Below are 21,728 nucleotides of genomic sequence, written 5' to 3'. Positions count from 1 at the left end.
TATTTATTTATTTTGTTTTAGATAGAATTACGAAAGCACTTTATGAAAAATAAATACGTCGCTTTTATCAAACTATTAAGCTCATGTGTAATTTATTTATTTTCAAAAAATAATTCATAAATATAGGTATTCAATGAACAATGAACATTAATCTTCTTTTCGAAATTCTCTATCGATCGTCAACGTCAAAACAATGACAGACTAAATTCTCAGTGGAACGTATGTAGCGAAAAAAAATAATAAAAACAGAATCACGCCATTCCGAGACGGCAACGCGGTAAATACTAGTTTAAGTTATTCCATTTTATAATACACTAGCGGCCTGTCCCGGCTTCGCTTGGGTAGTAGCGCACGCGATATAAAGAATTTTAGGTATTTTTTTTTACACATTGGGTTACATTATTTGAATTCTAGTGAGGATCCCTAATTTTTTTGAAAATATAATGAATATAGCCTATGTCATCGGCGATAGTGTAGCTTCCCAACAGTGAAAGAATTTTTTAAATCGATTCCGTAGTTTGGGAGCCAATTCAATACAAACAAACAATCAAATCTTTCCTCTTTATAATATTAGTATTTTTTTTTTATTGCCCTTGTAGGCAGACGAGCATACGGCCTACCTGATGTTGAGTGGTTACCGTCGTCCATGGACTTCAGCAATGCCAAGGGCAGAGCCAAGCCGCAGACTACCGCTTAATACTCTCCACAAGCCTCGTTTGAAGAAGGACATGATATGAAGTATAGGTTAATGAGCCTGCATTATTGCCATTAATGCCAGCTACACGTTGCCCTGGATATGTATACGGCGAGTACACGGCGCCGTGAAGGATCGGAGGATCGAACACACAGCGCCGTGGCTTGCAATTATTTCAAGCATCAGTACCTATTCCACCGTGGAGTTAACTTTACGTGAGGCACATTGCCATATACGTAAAGTAGTGACCTTATAATATCAAGTTTTTGTATTTATTGCTTATATGGGTGGACGAGCTCGCAGTCTACCTGGTGTTTTTTTTTATTGCTTGGATAGGTGGACGAGCTCACAGACCATCTGGTGTTAAGTGGTTACTGGAGCCCACAGACATCCACAACGTAAATGCGCCACCCACCTTGAGATATAAGTTCTAAGGTCTCAAGTATAGTTACAACGGCTGCCCCACCCTTCCAACCGAAACGTATTACTGCTTCACGGCAGAAATAGACGGTGTGCTGGTACCTACCCGCATGGACTCACAAGAGGTCCTACCACCGGTGTTGGATTACGGGGTTGCGCTATTGATTTGAACAAATCGATCAAGCCACGCACCACGGCGCCCTATACTCTGCAATATCCGCGACCTTTTGATTAATAGCGACATTCATTTTTGTAATTAAAAGTCCATTCTATTTGGTATTAGTATCAACAATTTGATGTTTTTAATTGTACTTCAATTATGTTTACCCCTATTCAAATAGCGGAAGATGTTTTTTGTAATGACATTTTTTCCAAAATTTTGCTTTAAATGGCTCTCCTGTATAGTTGCAAAAAAAATTCAATTGATGATTAATTATTAAATTGATAGACTAGTTAATAGAATGAATGCTGATCAACTAATTGTAACAACAGAAAATGATACTAGATTTATTTCTGACAGCGTTACAATTCTTTCTCAGAGGCCCGATTGTGAAATAAATGAAATTGGAATTAGAAAATGCCATAGCTTAGATCAGGCAATAAAAAATCGAGAAATGAATAAAACTAAACCGAACAAAGGAAAAGACGAACGGAATAGGAATAAACAATACGCCATCAATTTAAATGTGGACGTTGGTGAAATAAATCGGAAATGCACGTGTGAACTGGCAACACCGAAAATGAAGTATTTCAACGTGTTCCCAGAGCAAATATATGCTTATCATGAAACGATCAGTTTCACGGATATAGGCATAGGTAGCGTTAAAACATTACAAAGGAGGAAGGTCAAAAAAGTTTACTTACCAGAAAAAGCAGAGAGGGGGGTCGGGAGCGAAGATCTACTGTCCATTACAAATCGTAAGTACGAATGGATTTTTATTTTACCGGAGCCCATAGGCATCTACAACGTAAATGAGGGCGTCAAGTTTGACAAGAGTTCTAATGTCTCAGTTGTAACAGTAGGACGGCTGCCCTGCGGCTGACTTCAAACCGAAACTCATGACTGCTTCACGGCATAAATAGGCAGGATAAGATTCCCGAAAAACTTGTTTGAATGGAATATCTAATATTTAGCAGCTTTAAAAGGATAAATTACAAAAAAATTAGTACTTTTAAGATGATAGAATAATTGAGTTTATAAGCGTTTTGGAAATATAATTTTTATTATTGCATATCTTCATCACTGTCTAGATTTTTTTCGCTATGGAATGACTAAACAATTTCTTGTAACCTATTCCAAATATTATTTCTTTAATAGATACATAATCTTGGATAGGTCACGAGTTCATGATTGTTCCAGAATTCTACCTAGAACACTTACATGTCTACGGCTTGTATTCAATTCGATTCTTAATAAGATTTCATTGATTTTAAGCGCTTTTAAATACAAGGTGATAAATGTTGTAGGAAAAAACAGACGAAATGAAAGAGCTCATCGTCACCAAACAAGTGCAACATCGAAGCCAGTTCAAGATGTATTTAAGGATAATAAAATCTATTTAGTGCATGAAAAATTATCACCCATCAAACTCAAGAGATCAACTACAACAAGCCCTGTAGAAGTCAAAATAGAAATGGGCATAAATACTGATGGGAAAGAACTATTAACGGTTATGACACAAGTAGAAAACGAGTCACAAAAGATAGGTGGCGGTAAAATAGAAAGCCCAAAGAAGAATTTAGACAAGGTTAAAGGTAAAAAAGTTTCAAAAGAAACTGAAAAGGTGATGGTCAAGACTGTGTCGTCCGATTCACTTGTTCAACATGTGCATAATTTGGAGATTCCTAGTGATGAGAAACATAGCAGAACTTCAATAGATCCGATGGAAAATAAATTAGAAAGAGAATACAGGAAAATATTCGCAACTAGATCGAAAGATAAAAAGCCGAAGAATGAAAATCCGATACCGGAACTCAAAACTGCTTCAGTTTTTCGTCGTAGATTTGAAGCCTTCAGACGTGGATTGCTAAAGAAAGAAGAAATGAAAAAAAATGACGTTCTAATTAAAATATCAAGTCACAAAAGTGTGATTAGTCACAAAGATGTGTCTATAACTTCCGATCCTCCATCTTTAGAGGGCAGGTCATTCTCAAGTACAAAAGTTTACAGTCCGTTCCGAATGTACACGGGACCGGAAAAACCTATTTATAAATCCTTTGTGAATGAAGAAGACCCTGTAGAAAAACAGAAGAAAGCAAGTATTGAATGGCCCCCGATGGCCGAGGAAGATAGCGAGTATAACGGAGTCAAAGGGATGTTTAGATTGTGGGGCAAGAAGTTTAATTTTGACGACGATAAGAAACGATTGAGTCCAGTTCCCTCAGATGATGAAGCTAAATCGAAAGCGAATAAAATGCAGAAAAATGTTGTTTTAAAAGAAAAAAAAGAAGGACGTAAGTTTTTCTTTTTTAAGAAGAACGCTAAAGATAAAACAAAGAAACCCTTTCAAACAAAGAAAGGAGTGACTACCGCTCGTTGCGAAATCAATGATGGTTTAGTGATCAAAATTGGAGCGAGTGTCCCAACGACAGCGACAGTAAAATCTGAAGCATCAGACGATATACTAAAAAAACAATGGCTTTTGAAATTTCTGAGTCACGACAGAGCCTCAACCAATAGTGTCAGAGTGAGATGGAACAATAAAATGTACAGAACAAGCAGTAGTACAGTTTTCGAATTAATGGACAATGTTTACAAAGATCTTACGTTACATTCTAGAAGTGAAATAATTTCCAGCGACTCATCATACTGTAAGCCTGACAAAACGCGCGTCAAATTCGCCCCGCAAGAGGTAGAAGCCTGGATGGTTGCAAGAACAGTAACCGACCGAAGTAAAGGAATGCCTATTGAAATGAAAAACAGTGCAAATACAAATGGAAAAATCATTCAAGTCAATTCTAAAAACATAAAAGATAGCATTGAACGTTTATGTCACAATATAAAAGTCGTTTTGCATTCGAAAGACAATGGTAACTTAGAAACAGATTCCAGTTCAGAATACGTGAGAATAGATATACCTAAAGCGTTCTTTATTGATTCTAGTAGTAATGACAGTGAGAAACAGCCTTCTAGAGATGAAGAAGTTTATAATGTAGTTGAATACGACGCGGTTCCGGAGACAACGGTCGCTAAAGAAACAAATCGAATCACGGAAACTGGCGACCATGAATATAATGACGTTCAAATTATAGTAAGCGTTAAAGACAGCAAGGATGTGGATTCGAAAATTCTCGAAAGCGTCATCAAACGACCTGCAGGACAACGCGATGTTTTAATACAAGACAGCAATGATGATGTACCGAAAAAATGCGACGTTATCGGTGTCGGTATTATTACACAAAGAGATTTGGGGGAAATGAAAAAACCAATGTAAGTAGTTTTACAATTTGCTTACCAAAAAAACAGTTTAATATTTAGGAAGTTTATTGAAAATGGTACACTTTATGTGAGATGATATGGTATAGGATGATGCTAAAAGTCCGTTTTAGTTTGACTGTGCGTAACGAACCGTCAATGCCCAAGTCAAAAATTAGTGGGAGGAGTAAAAGTTAAGTAATAATAAAGCGTAATCTCGAAAAACTATGGGATCATGAGAAGTGGTTCTAGGCCTAATTACACATGGTCACATTACCAGATCCATTGTAAAAGAAATCTGCTGTGCTGTAAACAATGGGTAAGGTATGAATTGCTCATATATTTTTTTTACATTTTAGACTCAAAATTCGAGAAGATTTAAGTGGCGATGAATCAGAAGATAATACGCACATTTGTTCAAAAAAATGCGAGCTTGCCGAAACATATCTACAACAATACTGCAGACATTGGAATCCATTAGCCGTAGATTTGTTTTCGTGGCACATAAGCGATACTAATGTACGGTGCAGTTCCGAAACCTCTAGAGGAAGTGTTCGGAACCAAGGAGATAGAAACGAGCCATGTCCAGCTCATTATGACGATTGTCAAACTTCGGCAAAACCATCTTCAAAAGACGCTTGCTATCCCTATCCTCCGTGCAACCATAGCCCTATACAGGACGAAGAACCACAACAGGAGAGTTCTTTCACTGAGAAGCTCTTGAAGAAATTTAGGAAGACGAAAACTGACTCCCAAGACATACGATATTTACCGAAGGATTCTTTCGAGGTTTACAGGAAGAGGAAACTGTACGCGGCGAGCAACAAATCGAAGTGGACTTTTTCTAGTTACACAGATACGCCACCCTGTTCAGAAGACAAAAGACCACAACGTAAAAATAAAGAGTGTCCGAAATCGAAAAAGACTTCATTTCAACAACCAGGAATACAAATGAAGAAAAACCAGTGCTCCAAACACGTTTCGATACCTGACTGTGAGACGATGAACAAAATGTTGGCAAAACAAATGTCAGAGAAGAAACTCGAGAGTATACTATCGTTTAAAGGCGGCGCGAAATGTGAAGTATGCAAGAAAGAGTTGAAATGTCCTAAGCACGCCCAAATTAAAAAACAAGCGTGTGCGATACCTGATCCCGTTTGTAAGCCGAAGTGCGAAAAAGATCCAAACCCACCTTGCTCGTCAGAGTCGTCTAAGTCTGATAAAGGCTCACCAAGATCATTTGAGGCACAACCAACTCAAAAAGAGCTCTTAAGCTCACTACCCTGTAAAAAGCCTTTTCAATGTTGTACTCCGCCGCCGCCTTGTCAAAGAAAATGCTTAAACACACCGACCAGCGAAAGTCCCCCACCCCCTTGCGAAATTCCTCCATGTAAGCCAGCATATGAGACACCACCTTGCTCACCCCCTTCACCACGACGTAAATCACCGCAAAAGAAAAAGAAGCAGAGAATGGCGCTTAAGAAATTGTGTCCGGTCCGTGCTCCATGTGGGAAACCTTGTTGCTCTAATTCGTCTTGTCGAAGCCGCAGTCTTTCCCCAAAACCACAGCCTATGACGCCGCCTTGTTGTAAGAAGCCTTCAGTAACAAAACTAATGCCGATGTGTATACATTTTCCACCTTGTCGCAAAAGTCAGTCCATTCAAATATCTCCGCAAAGGTGTTCCGCAAAAAATTCCCCAATCAACACACCGCCGCAGAGTCCACCGAATAAAAGAAAAGGACAAACGTGCCACGTTCCGCCGTGTTCTTTGATAAAGGAAGAAGAAAAAAAGCCCCAGTCGCAGCTGCCGGCTCCGCGATGCAATACACCCCCATGTAGGAAGCCTTCGCCACCGCCTCCGCCAAAATCAAAATGCACGGATCAGTATCCGTGGCCGACGAAAAACCAAATCTCAAACCAGCCTTCATTGGAATCTATGGCATGCCCACCGAAAAAATCACCGCCAAACAAATGCATGAAAAACTGTCCACTCTCTTCCAACTTTTCAGACCAAGCAATAAAGAAGGTTAAAAGTGAGAAAGAATGTAAGCCCGATTGTCAGAGTAGACCTAAAACACCTCCCTGCCCCCCGTCCCCTCCGGTTTGTCAGCCTAAAGCATCCAAAAACGCATTCAATCACTCAAAAATGTCAGGAGTCCATCTAAAAATGAAACCATCCGAAAAGAAAACTTGTTCTGAAGAATGCTTGGCTTGGAAAGACGAAGAACAACAAAAAGTAATCAGATTGAATTCTAGAGAGAGGATTAACATACGAATCAAACAGCAGACGCCCAGTACTGAAGAAATTAGAGAATGCATGGGTATTAAAGTGAAAGATGAAGATGGGGATACGTTATACGAGAGAAAAAATTACAGAAAAAATTGCCTGAAAGAATCTCTACTAGGAGACATGTATCGTACCTCTAATATTAACAGACTATCTACACCCACTTCCCTGAAGAACCTACAAGAAAACGAAGCTGGCAGCAACAGGAATGACAAAGAGAAAAAAAGCGATATGAGTGTCGCGAATTTGGTCGAAATTACTTTTAAATTACGCGTCACGCAGGGCGAGAAGGTAACGGAGATAAATGTAGGCAAAGAAAGCGATAATAAAAAAATTAAAAAGGTTAATAATGAGATATGCCAGGCTCCACAGGAAGTTTATATGGTGAATAAGGAATCAGAGACAAACAAGGAAAGTGGTCCACCGAACGACGTTAATGTTCGTATTGTTATTAAAAATATTAAGCCCAAATCTATAGTTAAGAAAATGGAAAATTATCAAAAGGAGTTTTCTAAAAACATATCAGAGAAATTCCACAACGTTTCCACTTGTTACAGTGGTCTGAGTACTGAGCGAAATCCCGAAAATGTATACTCTATACATCGGACCACAATAGATTTAACTTCTTCGAATGAAAAATCAAAAGCAAGCAATCACAGTAATTACGCCGAAAGTGTGAAAATAACAGAATTAGACACGGAAGATGTTGCAAAAAAATTAAGCAGTAAACGTATTTTAAAAGAGTCGGAAGAAAAAAATGAATCTCTTAATATGTCCAGAGACAACAGTTCTTGTTTCGTTACGAATGAAAAAATAACAATTGAACACATAAAAAATCAATCTATTCCAGAAACTAGTTCGGACAGTAGTTTTGTATTATTAAGAAGGCCGTGTAGCAGGCGAGAACAAAAAGATATGCTAAAAGAAGTACTCAAAAAGGCTAATGAAACAGAATTAAGTGACAAAATTAAAATAAAACAACTCAAAGATATGCTGCAAGTCATATTGTCTGACAGTCAACAACACAAAATGGCCGTTACTGACAACGAACTGGCCAAAGACGTGACATTGGCGTCACTACCGCATTACATAAATGGCTCTGAAAGCGAAAGCAATAATTTTAACAATTCTATTTTTGATAGCATCAACGAATATCCTGTTAATACAAACTATAAACCTAGTTGCGAACTAGGCGAATCAAGTTGTATGTGCAGTAAGCTGGCAGAGAAATTGAAACTATGTAGACCGGGAGACGGTGATTGCTGTTGTTGCAGCAAGAAAGTGAAAAACAAAGAAACTAGTTGCAGCATTAGCAACGACAGTAACGTATTACTATTTAATTACATGACAGAAGAGCTCAAAATCGAAACGCCGGTATCAAAACACTTTTCCAAACTAGACAGCACCAGCTTCTTGTTTGGCAGTAACAGATCAGCTAAAGCAGTTCTAAACGAAGGCGCTACGAACGGTGTCACGAACGTGACGGAAAAAACGAATTCGACAAGTCGTCACAGCAAAAGACATAGTTCCAATGAGACTTTTGAATATAATTTTCACGGAGGACAAATTGATGATTTCAGAAGAACGGACGCTAACAAGTCTAATGTTCGATACGATGCAATTGAAACAGCAAGGGTTCTTCAATCGTACGAAATGAAGAAGGCGGTCTTGCGTATGTACACGAAAGAATCACTTGCAGATACTGATTGTTTGATAGCGAAGCTTCCTAAATTTTCAGTTGACAAAGAGAACGAAATACACAAATACGGACGCATGGTAACCGAGAACTATCGGAAGCAGAATTTAATTACGCTTTCTATTCAGCATTGAAGTGTTTGTTATTTGCAGTTTGTAGTTTTTATTTTTTATTTTTTTGTACTTTTTGTGTTCTTTTTTCTTCTTTTCTTTCTTTTGTATATCCATAATGTATTCAATTAAAACGTCGTTTACTTGTGGTCTGTTTCATGTGTACGCTTCTTTATTTACAGTTTACTGCTTTTGTAGATGTAGGTGAAGATCGTGATCCATCCGATGGTGATTGGTTTTTGATCATACAGGGTTCCCAGATAGATTCTCTTAGTACATACATGGCAAGTTTAGCATAGCACCTAGGGGGTACACGGGGTATGATGGATTTGACGGCCTGCAGATGTTGGGAGCAAACTGCGGGGCTCAATGTGTCTTTAGGGCTTTACCCACTGAACGATCCGATCATCGTTCCCGCCACCCACCTTGAGATATTAGTTCTAAATTCTCAGTATAGTTACAACGGTTGTCCCACCCTTCTAACCGAAACGCATTAGTGATTCACGGCAGAAATGGGCATGGCGGTGGTACCTACCCGTGCGGACTCCCAAGAGGTCCTACCACTAGTAATTACGCAAATTATAATTTTGCGGGTTTAATTTTTATTACACGATGTTATTCCTTCACCGTGGAAGTCAATCGTGAACATTTGTTGAGTACGTATTTCATTAGAAAAATTGGTACCCGCCTGCGGGATTCGAACACCGGTGCATCGTTACATACGAATGCACAGGACGTCTTATCCTTTAGACCACGATGTCTTCATAAATCTATTGATACTTGTAGCGACATTAGAGCGAACTAATAAAATTATTGTATCATTATGGGTCCTTGATACGCCTGCGAAATGTCAAGTCATTCTTGAAGTGTATAAAAATATCGTTCGAAGATTCCGTAACGTTTTTTATTTTTTTATTGCTTAGATGGATGGACGAGTTCACAGCCCACTTGATGTTAAGTGGTTACTGGAGCCCATAGACATCTACAACATAAATGTGCCACCCACCTCGAGATATAAGTTCTAAGGTCTCAGTATAGTTACAACGGCTGTCCCACCCTTCAAACCGAAACGCATTAGTGTTTCACGGCAGAAATAGGCAGCGCGGTGGTACCTACCCGTGCGGACTCACAAGAGGTCCTACCTCCAGTAATTACGCAAATTATAATTTTGCGGGTTTGATTTTTATTACACGATGTCATTCCTTCACTGTGGAACTCAATCGTGAACAATGATTAAGTACGTATTTTATTACAAAAATTGGTACCCGCCTGCGGGATTCGAACACCGGTTCATCGCTACATATACCGGACGTCTTATCCTTTAGACCACGATGTCTTCATAAACCTATTGATACTTGTAGCGACATTAGAGCGAACTAATAAAATTATTGTATCATCATGGGTCTTTGATGCGCCCGCGAATTGTCAAGATAATAGAACGTATTTGAAGTCTATGAAGATGTCATTCAAAGATTCAGTTACGTACAAACAAACAAACCTAATAAAAGCGTATTAAAAACCCACATAATACAACACTATTAGCTGTAACTGATTTATTATATTTAATCTCGGTGAAATAAATAAAAAACGAAATTAATTAAGACATTTATAAAAAAATAAAATGAAAAATAAATTTCACTCAAAACATTTAGAATATTTTTTGGTTGATTCTTACTAGGTTTTGTTTCTTATCATTATTATAATTTTTTGGTTTACAATAATTTACATATTTTACGTATTAATTTATAAGTGTATTCGAATATAAAGTGACACTGAAATTCTATACTAAATGCAAAAAAAAAACTAACTACATTATAATAGCTAATAGGTAGGTAAAATCATTAAGATCCAATTTCCTTTGGCATCGATTTCTATGAAAAATTCGATAAATAAATTTAGAGCCGCGTCTGAAAAATAAAGATAAACATCGGGTTAGTGTAATATTTAAATATGTACATATATACGCAAGACTTGTAGATTTACGGCAGCCAAATGAAAAAATCATGCAATCATACACCAGCAATATCATTACACAAAAAAATAATATTCGAATTGAGAACCTCCTCCTTTGTTGAAGTCGGTTAAAAAATACTTGTCCATAGAAACTCAGACTCTAGACCATCGCACCAACACGTGCGAACAATGTATTCTATCACCAGCAACGAAATAAACTAGTCAATATTTAAAAAAGCAAGCCAAAAACATTGTACATAATTCCAAACACGCACTCACCTCGTCCTTTGTCATTGAAACCACATTTCTTGACAGAAGCACAAGATCGGATCTAAATTAACTTAAATCTGTTATAACTTTTTCTCTTTTTAAGACTACGACCAGTTTTACCCTAATCTATACCACAAATGGCCGCTAATTTACAACTGTCAAATAATTTTCAAAATGGCCGTCAATCTACAACTGTCAAATAATTTTCAAAATGGCCGCCAATAAAACAATACAATGCATTGAAGTAATATCCGATCCGACCTTATGTCTCGTATGAATAATCCAAAATCCATAACCAACCTTTGGTTAGCACACAGCTATGACACAAAATAAATAATACCTCCATATTTCACATGTACGGTGCATATATTTAAACTAGTATTTGATTCGAACCATCGACAACTCAAGACCTAAATTCATGATAGTACATTTTATCTTTCTTCTATTAAAATTTACAATAAAAAAATTATATTAATACTATGGTCCGTGAATAGTTATTAAAAGGAAAATCTATTGACAGGTACAGAAGAAAATGGCATTGAGCCGTTTCATCTTTGCCTATATGTAAAAAAAAATATGTAGATAATACAAACGTTATCTGTACCATTGTAATCTATAAATTTCTAGAAAAATCGAATTAAATGTAATTATTTCAATAGACGCTTGTGTTGTTTGGCAATTTAATTTGAAAAATATTAATAGCATTTTAAAAATTAAATTGTAATATGCAAATAATTACGAACAAAATCTATTAACAAAATGAAAGCTTTCTTTTATTCTTAAATTACGTTAATATTGTTTTACTAAGGTTATTCAATTAAACTAAATTATTTTTGAATACGCATTTAATATAATAATCCTCACGATATAAGTATGCATAATCAGAACATTCTTTTTATTTCATTAAATGTGACAAAAGTAATACATATATGTGTATAAATTGAGATCAAAGAATGCCAAATGCCGATGTTAAATACAAAGTATATTGACATCCAAATATGTAGTTGTAAATTGAATTGAAAATTATAAATTAGAATTTAATGATACGCGCTTAATAACAAACAAAAGAAAATCCATAGACACAATCCACAAATAAATACATTCGATAATATTTAATTAAAAAATCCTTTGCCACATTTATTTAGCACGCAAGCGAAAATACACATAGATAGATACACACTTCGACGATACAAAATATTTATTATACATTACACATTAAATAACGTTTTTTTTTTAAAGTCTAGCATTTTTTTAAATAAGTACTCAAGTTTTGTGGATACAATTAGATTCGGTTCAACATGATTTCATTGCTAATTTTCGATGCAAGGAAAAACAGGTTAAAATTTGTAAACGAATCGGGAGAAAATGTAAGATTTGTTTTGGCAAGATTTCTTTTAAATCAATTGTTGAAATAATTTTAAATTTGGCGCCATAAAACTGAATATGAATATGAGATGATATATAATCTATGGCAATACTTGTCTCTCTACTCCGTGACATCCACCGCATTGTATTTTCATCTATATTAAATATTAATAAATACAAAGTTTAACTGTGTAAAACTTAGTGTTATTTATTTAATCTAACATCAATGAATGATTTTTTTTTATTTCAATAATTTACAGAGCGGTAACAGTGCCAACAAGGACACATACAGCTTATTGACCGTAAGCCCTATTCATCGCTATGAAACGTTTTAATTAGATGTAGCGAAAACTGACACGGAAAACTAAATTTTGAGTGAGTAAAACAAGAGTCAGATACTTCAAAATCTTTGTGCCGACTGCATGGTCATAATGTTTCAATAATTTGATGGGCACACGCAATTGGTAACTAGTTAATCCTTAGTAAATCCTCGGATTTTGCTGGTGAATGTCGTAAAAGGCGACTAAAGTTTATATCGGGGAATGGACAGCAGCGTTCTCTGAGCGTAATTTCCTGCTGTTAGGATTTATTGTGAGCCCGTGCGGGTAGTTACAAACTGCCTGCCTATATCCGCCGCGAAGTAATCGCGTGTACCAGTTTCAAGGGTAGGAGCGATGTTGTGCAATAAAACTGAAAATTCCACATTTCCAAATTTGTGTTTTGCTTTCTGCATTCTCCAACGTCAGATGGCCCGCGAAATCTTTAACTCGAGTACGCGATAAAAAAAAAAAAAAAAAAAACGACTTGCATAAAACAGTGTGCTTAGTGGGACTTTTTTAACGTTCTCGATAGCGTAAAAGTTAACTCAAATTTGTATGGAGTTGGAACGTTTGTCTATGTTTGCCGCTAGGGGCGCTGTTCTAACTGCATACATATTTAAGTTAACTTTTACGCTATCGAGAACGTTAAAAAACTCGCGCTTACCACACAGAATAGGGCTGCCAGATAGTTATTAAGTCATTATTTGAAATAATCGATGTGACGAATATCATATTTCATCCTTAAGTCTAAATGTAAATGAGCGCTTAATACTAAGAATACGCGAACACATCTGTTTCGCGCGAAATTGAGCCACCAAATAAGTTAACATTTTGAAATTTTTGCAAAGCAATTTTATGGGTAACTTCTGAACAATGCCTTATTAAAAAAAAAAATGAAGCCACGTAAGTTCGTTACAGAATCAATAATAGACTCTTTTTAACTATATTACGAACGACGCAGCAAGAAGAAGGTGACTGTCGATGGTACAGGGCCCCAGGGTTGCCAGGTGGGGGCCCATCGAGATTATCTCAGAATAGTATAAAATTTTCTATTTATTTTATTGTTATTACGATATTTGAAACAAATTAAATTTATGGTTCGCGTAAAAAAAGAATACTATATCATCAATTGTGACCTAGTCTAAATTTGTAAAATATTTTATTCAAAGTATAATTCAGATAAAAATTGTCATTTAAACGATAGAGAGATTTAATTTAAAAAATTAAAATTTCAACTGAAACCCTACGCGTGAACAAAGTTTATTTATTTAGCTAAAAAAAACATTTCAAATCTAAAGTCATTCAATTTCATTAATTTAGGTTTTATTTTTTCGCCCGAATACAATGAATGACGGGCGCCCTCTACTCTCGCTAAAACAATTCTTTAAATTTAATTAAAATCATTTTTACGATTTAATATCGCTTCTATTGTTTTCATTACATTATTTATGTTATTATTAATGTCAATAAATACTCGTATATTTTATGGGAAAAAAAGACTGTGCCCGAAACGGGGTTTGAATTATTCAAACACTTATTGTTTGTGTGCAATTTTTTATATAAATTGAAAATAGTTTGAGAGACGAAATTAAATCGTAAAATAAGTTTTAAAAGCGTTTAAGATTCGCGAAAACCGATGAAAATATAAAATTTTCCTAAGTTGTGAATTCATTTAAAACTAAAAAAAAAAACAATCTAGTCATATTTTCTTCGGTTTACGCGATTCGTGGTTATTTAAAAATTAAAACTTATTTTACGGTTTAACTTTGCATTTCGTTTGATATTCAAATATCGACGAACAATAACTTAAGTCGTTAGCGACTACGAGAATCGTAATTCGATACGTAAAAAATAATATTTATTGAAAATGTAAAATGGTAAATTAAACCGTAAAAATAGCTTTAATAAATAAATAAACATATAAAAACACACAATTAGTTTACAAAACCCTTTAAATAAAAATGATCATTGAATAAATCGATAATGGCTCACATTTTGACTGAATACTATGTAGAGCCGCCGTTGAAACCACGTATGTACATACTGGGTGTTAGTAGACGGCTTCCGAAAACGAAGACAGACAATAGTACTAATGACACCTTTCATGATGGGAGGGAAGAAAAATCGATACAGATTTACAAAAAAATAATAATTTTAAATGGTATATTAGCATTATTTACTCTCCATCGCGTTAGTACATCTAAATGAAACGATAGTCTCATAAAAAATACATTACGTTTACTAAAAAAACAAAACCAGCAATGAAACACAAAATCAAAAACAGCTGATGCTCGGGTCAACGAACGCCCGGGCGCGGCGTTTCTTTTACATGCGCACTGGCACTGATACCGCATCATCATCATCATCATTCCTTCCTATTACCCTCTGCTGGGGTGTACGGCTCGAATCAAATTTTTCCATTCACATCGGTCTTGGGCAGTCTGTTCTAGCTCCTCCCACGTCATGCCCAAGACCCCTAGCTCCTGCTCCACCGAGCGACGCCAAGTTGTTCTGGGGCGGCCTCTCTTCCTCTTGCCAGACACTTTCCGAGTCAAAATTTATTATAAAATTTTCGCACTCCCCAAAATTTACAACTTTGTAAGTACAAAATTTTCTTTTTCGGAAGCGGTCTTCTAACACCCAGTATACGCCCAGACATTAAGAATATGATCGAGGGGTGAAATGTTATTTGCTTAAAGCGACAGTTGGCTTAAAACGCCACATTTATCTTTGTAATTAAAGTGCGTTTTTTTTGTATTAGCATCAACAATTCAATGTTTTTAATTGAATTGCAATTAATATTTACCACATTTAAATAGCCGAAGAAGCTTCTTTTTAATATGATACTTTTTCCAAAATTTCAAACTTCAAACGGCTCTATTGTAATGTTACAAAAATATTGCTTAAACCAAACACTATTTCATCTGACGATTGTGAATAAAACCAAAATACGTACGTAAACTTTTTACGTGAGCGTCGAAGGTTTAAAACCCAAACCTAAGGACGACCCAAATTACGTAAACCAGGAATTGGTTATTATTCTTAATATTACCTATGATTTGTTTTCATTAAAAATGATAAGAACCAAACTAACTCCTTAAATAATGATCATTAACAATAATAATGGCGAAATTAATCAACATAACTTAATTAAAAAAAAAGTACATGTAAATCAGATCTAAATTTAATCAGTCTATTAAAACAAATATATAAATAGGCAGGTCATCTTAAGTATTAAATTTTCGGTGAATTGAGCTTTTTTATTTTAATTAGGGGAGCTTAATTTTTATCAAAAACAATATTTTCTAAAATATAACAGTATCTTTACACCAATAAATTTTTTTTTCTCATTCAAATTTAAAGTGGGAAATTTTAATCTTATAAAAAATACTGTTTTTTTTTTAATTGGTACACGTAGTAGCAAAGGAAATAATATTTTAGATTTTTTTCAACTATGGCAACTTTAAATCGGTGTAGAAATTTCTCATCAGTTCGAATTTTGTCAAATCTTCGACTATTATTATCAATAAATATCAAAGCACCTACATACGACTTTATAATTTAATATTGCTACTTCACAGAATACACGTAGGTAAGTGAACAGTAGAAAAGCTATTTATAACGTTATCATTTATAAGCTTATAGATCAGCTATGAAAAGCGTTTTCGAAAAAGTTATTAGCAGTTGACGAATAACTTTTATAAATGGCTGTCCGTTGCAACAACTATTAATGGTAGCAGAGTAATTTTAATATGGCTTCGTTACTTTATTTATCAGGCAAAGGATACGGATCGGAAACTGACTAAGCATAAACTTCAACCATGAAATACGTGTCATAATGACAGCCAATCCCGAAGATTCACAAAAAAAAATTTAGCTTGAATCTTTGATTATATTAATTAAGCGTTGGATGCGTTTTATTATTATTTATGTAGCCTAAATGTCATCGTGTTATCGACGACTTGTTGTGTTTGCTCAGTTTGAGGTTATTAACGTTCTCGATAGCGTAAAAGTTAACTCAAATTTGTATGGAGTTGAAACGTTTGCCTACGTTTGTCGCTAGGGGCGCTGTTCCGACTGCATACTTTAGTTAACTTTTACGCTATCGAAAACGTTAAAAAACACGCACTAAGCAAACTGGTAATAAGCATGTTAATTTCACGCTATTTCTCGGACTCTAGTTATTTGCAACGAACAGCCCTCCGGATCAACATTTCATTAAAGTTAATAATCATTTTCTTCGTTTTCATAATGCTGCTGTATCTCGTACGAAGATACCGTTATCCGCGACGTTTCCGATGCTAAATGCGTTATTTCGACCTGTTATAAAAATTATAATTAAAATAACACGCTATTTAACACAACACTATTATAAAACGGATTTTTTTTAAAGTATTTTCAAAACCTGAATGATTCATTAACCGATTTCAAAAGAAAGTACTTTAAGTGCATAATAGTTATGTAAATAGTTAAATTAAAATATGTTTGTTGTGATGAAAAAGTCTAAATTAATCAATTTTAATAATTAAATAAATAAATAATTTATCAATTTTATTTTATTTCATTTTAAATTTGAAGCTATTGTAGATAAGCCAAATCACGTGTGGAACTTGGCCAATACTTTGTATTGTGGCTAATGCAGTGAGGTACAATACTCACGACTCACAAAAAATAATAACTAAAGTGCTAGAAAATTACACAAGTATAAAATACGGTAACTTGATCAAACTGCTCATGCAATAAATGGGTATTGATTACATGTTAATAGTTTAAATTTATTAAAAATTACAAAACTCACCTTGACATTATCATAATATAATTCATAAACTAATAAAACTACTAAAGCCATACTAAGTGTTACAGTTGTAAGCGGAATTCTCCTACTTGGTAGCTTTGTGGTAGAAAAAAAAACCTTTTTTTTTTCATCATAGCACAAGTTATACTTTTTGAGGTTAAAAAGACAGGTTTGCTTTCCAAATATTTATTCTACACGTCGGTCGTCTTAAATATATAACAACAATAAAATGTACAATATCATTTATTTAATAGTAACAACGACATCTCCTGGGAGTTCAAACGTTTCTGTGATGGTGACCAGGGGAATGAGGGGTCGATGATCTTTTGTTATTATTTAAATATGATCTGTATTAAATTTCGTTGACTTTTGTATAGGCTTCGCAAACTATGGAATTATTTTTTTAATGAAATACGTACTCAACAAATGTTCACGATTGACTTCCACGGTGAAGGAAATAATATCGTGTAATAAAAATCAAACCCACAAAATTATAATTTGCGTAATTACTGGTGGTAGGACCTCCTGTGAGTTCGCGCGGATTGGCACCACCACCCTGGGTGGATGAGCTCATCGCCCACCTGGTGTAGAGTGGTTACCGGAGCCCATAGACATCTACAACGTAAATGCCGCCACCCACCTTGAGATATGAGTTCTAAGGTCTCAGTATAGTTACAACGGCTGCCCCACCCCTCAAACCGAAACGAATTACTGCTTCGCAACAGTAATAGGCACAGAAATAAGAAATATCGGGCGAGTGATTTCATCGAAATATATATTTATCGCGCGTAAATGTATTAAATAGTTATCCGAGCCCATATATTTTAACAATGCACCACCCACTTTGAGACTTTAGATTTAAATGGTATAACTAATTATGCAAATTATGTGTTTTGTGAATTTCATTTTTGTTGTACGATGCTAGTTTTTGCTAAGTTTATGACCTTTCCACATCGGAACTTGACTTCGATACAAAAGTAAAAAAATTAATCAATCGCAATACAATAATTTGCTGCTAAACGAATTTCAGACACGTATTTATCTCTTTATCTGGAAGTGTGTGAATCTTTAAAAGGATCTAATCTATTTTGACGAAATAATATTCTTTCAGGCAGGGGTTCCAACCGAATCTAAATATTTTAGGAAATATTTAAGGTGCTTCAAATGTTTTTTGTTTTTTTATTAGAGAAAGAACCGCTGACATCTATCTATATATAATAATTATTCTCAAGGATTATAAAAGTATTCAAATCATACGGATATTAAAAATTGTTAACATCTTCTGGAATATGTGTATATCAATGAACAACCTTACACCGTTTATAATATTTTTTATAAGTAATCCTTTAGAATAATTCTTATTCTAAACCACCAGCCACCTTTCGATCGTGAGGGCATACAACAAGAAGTAGTATAGTGTTTAATTTGACTCATTTATTACTTATTTTAATACGGTCACCAATCACAAAAAGGTTTCTACAAAAATCTGAAAGTATTCACTTTTATGAACGTCCCTAATGATTTTATTTATATTAGTTTGTATTGTTAAACTATATGTTGAGGATTGAAAGTTGTTGGAATTGTTTCGTGATAGCAACCCCGCGAATTTGTGGGACGTTTTGTATGTTCTCACGGCACATGATCCAACTGCGTCAGCGTTCGAATCCAGTGGCAGTCACAATTTAGTTGTAAGTTTGTGTATTTATACATTCACAAGGTTAATTGTCACACATACAGATCAAATCTCGATTTCAAAGCCTTTCACTGAAATTTAGAGGCTGGCCACTGGACCATATTAATTAATAAGTTTATTTATTATCAGAAAACCGGCAAATACTAAATTGAATTATAAGTAAAAATACTTTCAGATTAATTTTTTTAATAAATATATTTCGAAATATTACCATATTACGTTCACATAAAAGCCGATTAAATATTTTTCAAAGCGAACAATAAATTGCTTTCGTTATATAGACAACCATTATTAATTTAATCAATAAATTTATTTATTTTTTATTTTTATTAACAAACATTGAGTAAATAGTAGAAGTTGGTCAACATTTATTGGCAACACCGATGACATTTCAAGAGCTATATCAATGTCAAAATGGAGATAACGAATAACCTAAGTTATATTGAATAGCTAATTTATAAAAATTTGTACTATTGAATACAATAGTCAAGATATGTGCCGACTAAAAATAACTAAGCATAATTTTGAATTCACAATAACGGTATGTATCTCTGAAAGATGGTATTGAATGTAAACCATTTACCTACTTAAGTCAGTCGGTCTGTTTACGAAACTTCAAGTTTGCAAATTTTTATTTACAAACTATGCGTTCGATTTGAAATCGATGGTTATTAGAGAAATATTTATATTTCATTTTATCGACAAGTGTTCGAGGTCTTTCGATTTCCGTACCGATATTTGGGACACTACTGATCATTTGCAAGGAGAGTTTGAGTGTGCGTCACACGCGTGATAATCCGGAAAACTCAAAAAACCTTAGGTATGTGACAGTCTTAAATTTGCTGAACTTGTTTTTTACTGAGCACGAGGTAAAACTGGCCCAAAACTTTAACTAACTTAACGTACATACCCTACGTTAAAAAACTTCAATATTTTCGCATTTAGCTATTCAAATAATACAAACTCGTAAAACAGCAAAAAATAACATTCAGAATCAAGCTATTTATTTAAGTTCAATCAAGAATGCCTCTTTATATTCATCTCTCACAAAATGAAATGAAGTTTAAAAATAATACGAAAATTAACCCTATCACTGCCACGTAGATAACTTGTGCCCTACGCAGGACACTGTAGTAATTATCTCGATTTCTGTTACTAAGACGCCAGAATATCTAGTAGACTCCGGGAAAGACGAATGCCAAGATATTGAGAGTAAAATTATTTCTAAGCGACTTTAAAACGCTAAACATACATTAACAAACAAAAGAAGGCAAAGCTAGGGAATCTAGCTTAATGACAGATATCGACATAATTACTTCAGTGCGCCGCGTAGGTCACCGGTGACCCATATGGTAGTCGAAGGGTTAATATCGCCAAAAACATCTACCTCCAAAACGGAATCAAAGTTTCGCACTGAAAGACCATGGCTATTTTCCCGACAGACTTCGAATTCATGCTTAAAATGGTTGTCATCACATTTTCAGCGAAATGATATGAACAATATCATGCGATCCACCAAATGGTTACTACTATTATGTCTTCCATGCCTTCCGGTTTGAAGTTTGGCGCAACCTTGTAAAACTCAGAACACATTTTTCAAAGCTGATAGTGATATTTACGTTGTTGATGTCTATGGGCTCCGGTAACGAATTAACAGCAGGTGGGCCGTGAGCTCATTTACCCGTTTAAACAATAAAAAAAAATGCATACGTAAATTTTTTAGAACTCATCCAAATTAATCTTCGATAAAAATAATATATAATAATTACTGACTGTGTTTTAATAAACCTAGACCTCGTTATTCTATGAGCTAACCTACGAACGATGTACATTTTCCATTAACAATTTAAGTTATTTTGAACACGACAATAGACGAGTAATAATAAATGTCAAAAAACGTGTAACCTCATTTTCGTCATATTTCAATAACATTTAATTTGATATGGACAGGCGGTAAATAAAAGTTTTCAATTACCGCTTTGGAGGAGTTCAAAATAAACTCTGCTGAGAATTTAAATCCAAAATTAAGATATTTAACGGGAAACGCATAAAATAGACAAAAAAAACTGTTCGTCATGAAAATGAGGCCACAATAATTTCAATTCAGTCAAACTTTAACTTTTAAGTAACATTAAACATACAGAGGAATACATTAACTATAATCTTTATCGACGCGTTCCTTCAAGTGCAACTGTTATAGTCAAAAAACCCACCATTAAAGCAGCGTCCAAAACAAAAACTCAGCATTAATCATAATTGTACGGCTTATCATCATCTGCGTTATGTGCTAGCGTTTTTTTTTAATTAATTTTATCATTATAACGAGAATTAACCATCTCAATTCTAATCACTGCGGAGATTGGAGTACTTAATGAATTTGGCTTAAAAGACTAGAATTCGAACTTTTAATTTAAAAAAGAGTGTGACAATGAATCCAGTTAAAATTTAATTTTTACACGTACAGGCCATATGCGTTGCATTATTGCTATTTTTTTAAGGGATTTTATGACCTGGTAACTAACACCTTTAGGTCATGTCTTATTTTAATTTATATTGTTATTTTTATGAAAAATCATAATATGGAGTGAAATGAAATGAAGATGAATAATTTGAGACATTAATCAACTAAGATGAAATTAAATGAAATGAGATGAGATGATATGGGATGAAATATAATCTCAGTAAAATGGTGGTCATTTACCGAGATT

General features: G+C 34.6%; 2 protein-coding genes across 15 annotated transcripts in view; one reads left to right on the top strand and one right to left on the bottom strand.

The window, feature by feature from the left end:
• Positions 1 to 159: 159 nt before the first annotated feature.
• LOC134200207 (uncharacterized) lies at positions 160 to 8,783 on the top strand. Its single transcript, XM_062672604.1, has 4 exons — positions 160 to 277; positions 1,654 to 2,032; positions 2,582 to 4,544; positions 4,889 to 8,783. Exons 2-4 carry the CDS (start codon positions 1,729 to 1,731, stop codon positions 8,646 to 8,648), a joined length of 6,027 nt encoding a protein of 2,008 aa, XP_062528588.1. The 5' UTR covers positions 160 to 277; positions 1,654 to 1,728; the 3' UTR covers positions 8,649 to 8,783.
• Positions 8,784 to 10,217: 1,434 nt separating this feature from the next.
• The window catches only part of LOC101747094 (phosphatidylinositol 4-phosphate 5-kinase type-1 alpha), a 98,697-nt gene continuing 87,186 nt past the window's right edge, over positions 10,218 to 21,728 (bottom strand). For 8 of the 14 annotated variants that reach the window (XM_062672740.1, XM_038015205.2, XM_038015209.2 and 5 more), the window contains one exon: positions 11,675 to 16,852. In XM_062672740.1, the coding sequence (XP_062528724.1) occupies positions 16,757 to 16,852 (96 nt within the window). In that variant the 3' untranslated portion in view covers positions 11,675 to 16,756. Of the gene's footprint in view, positions 10,532 to 11,674; positions 16,853 to 17,497; positions 21,212 to 21,728 lie in introns of those variants that run through there. The other 6 variants (XM_062672753.1, XM_062672782.1, XM_062672789.1 and 3 more) reach the window with 2 other exon arrangements.

Source organism: Bombyx mori, chromosome 2 (genome assembly GCF_030269925.1).
Source record: "Bombyx mori chromosome 2, ASM3026992v2".
NCBI lineage: Eukaryota > Metazoa > Arthropoda > Insecta > Lepidoptera > Bombycidae > Bombyx > Bombyx mori.
Note: the sequence above shows the minus strand (reverse complement) of the source record. Positions and strands in the feature narration are given on the sequence as shown.

What these genes read in the sequence shown, in the direction of transcription:
- LOC134200207 (XM_062672604.1), top strand. Translation starts at nt 1,729, where the DNA reads ATGAATAAAACTAAACCGAACAAAGGAAAAGACGAACGGAATAGGAAT. An exon ending in TCTACTGTCCATTACAAATC is followed by an intron (nt 2,033 to 2,581) that starts GTAAGTACGAAT and finishes TAAATGTTGTAG; the next exon opens with GAAAAAACAGACGAAATGAA. An exon ending in GGGGAAATGAAAAAACCAAT is followed by an intron (nt 4,545 to 4,888) that starts GTAAGTAGTTTT and finishes TTTACATTTTAG; the next exon opens with ACTCAAAATTCGAGAAGATT.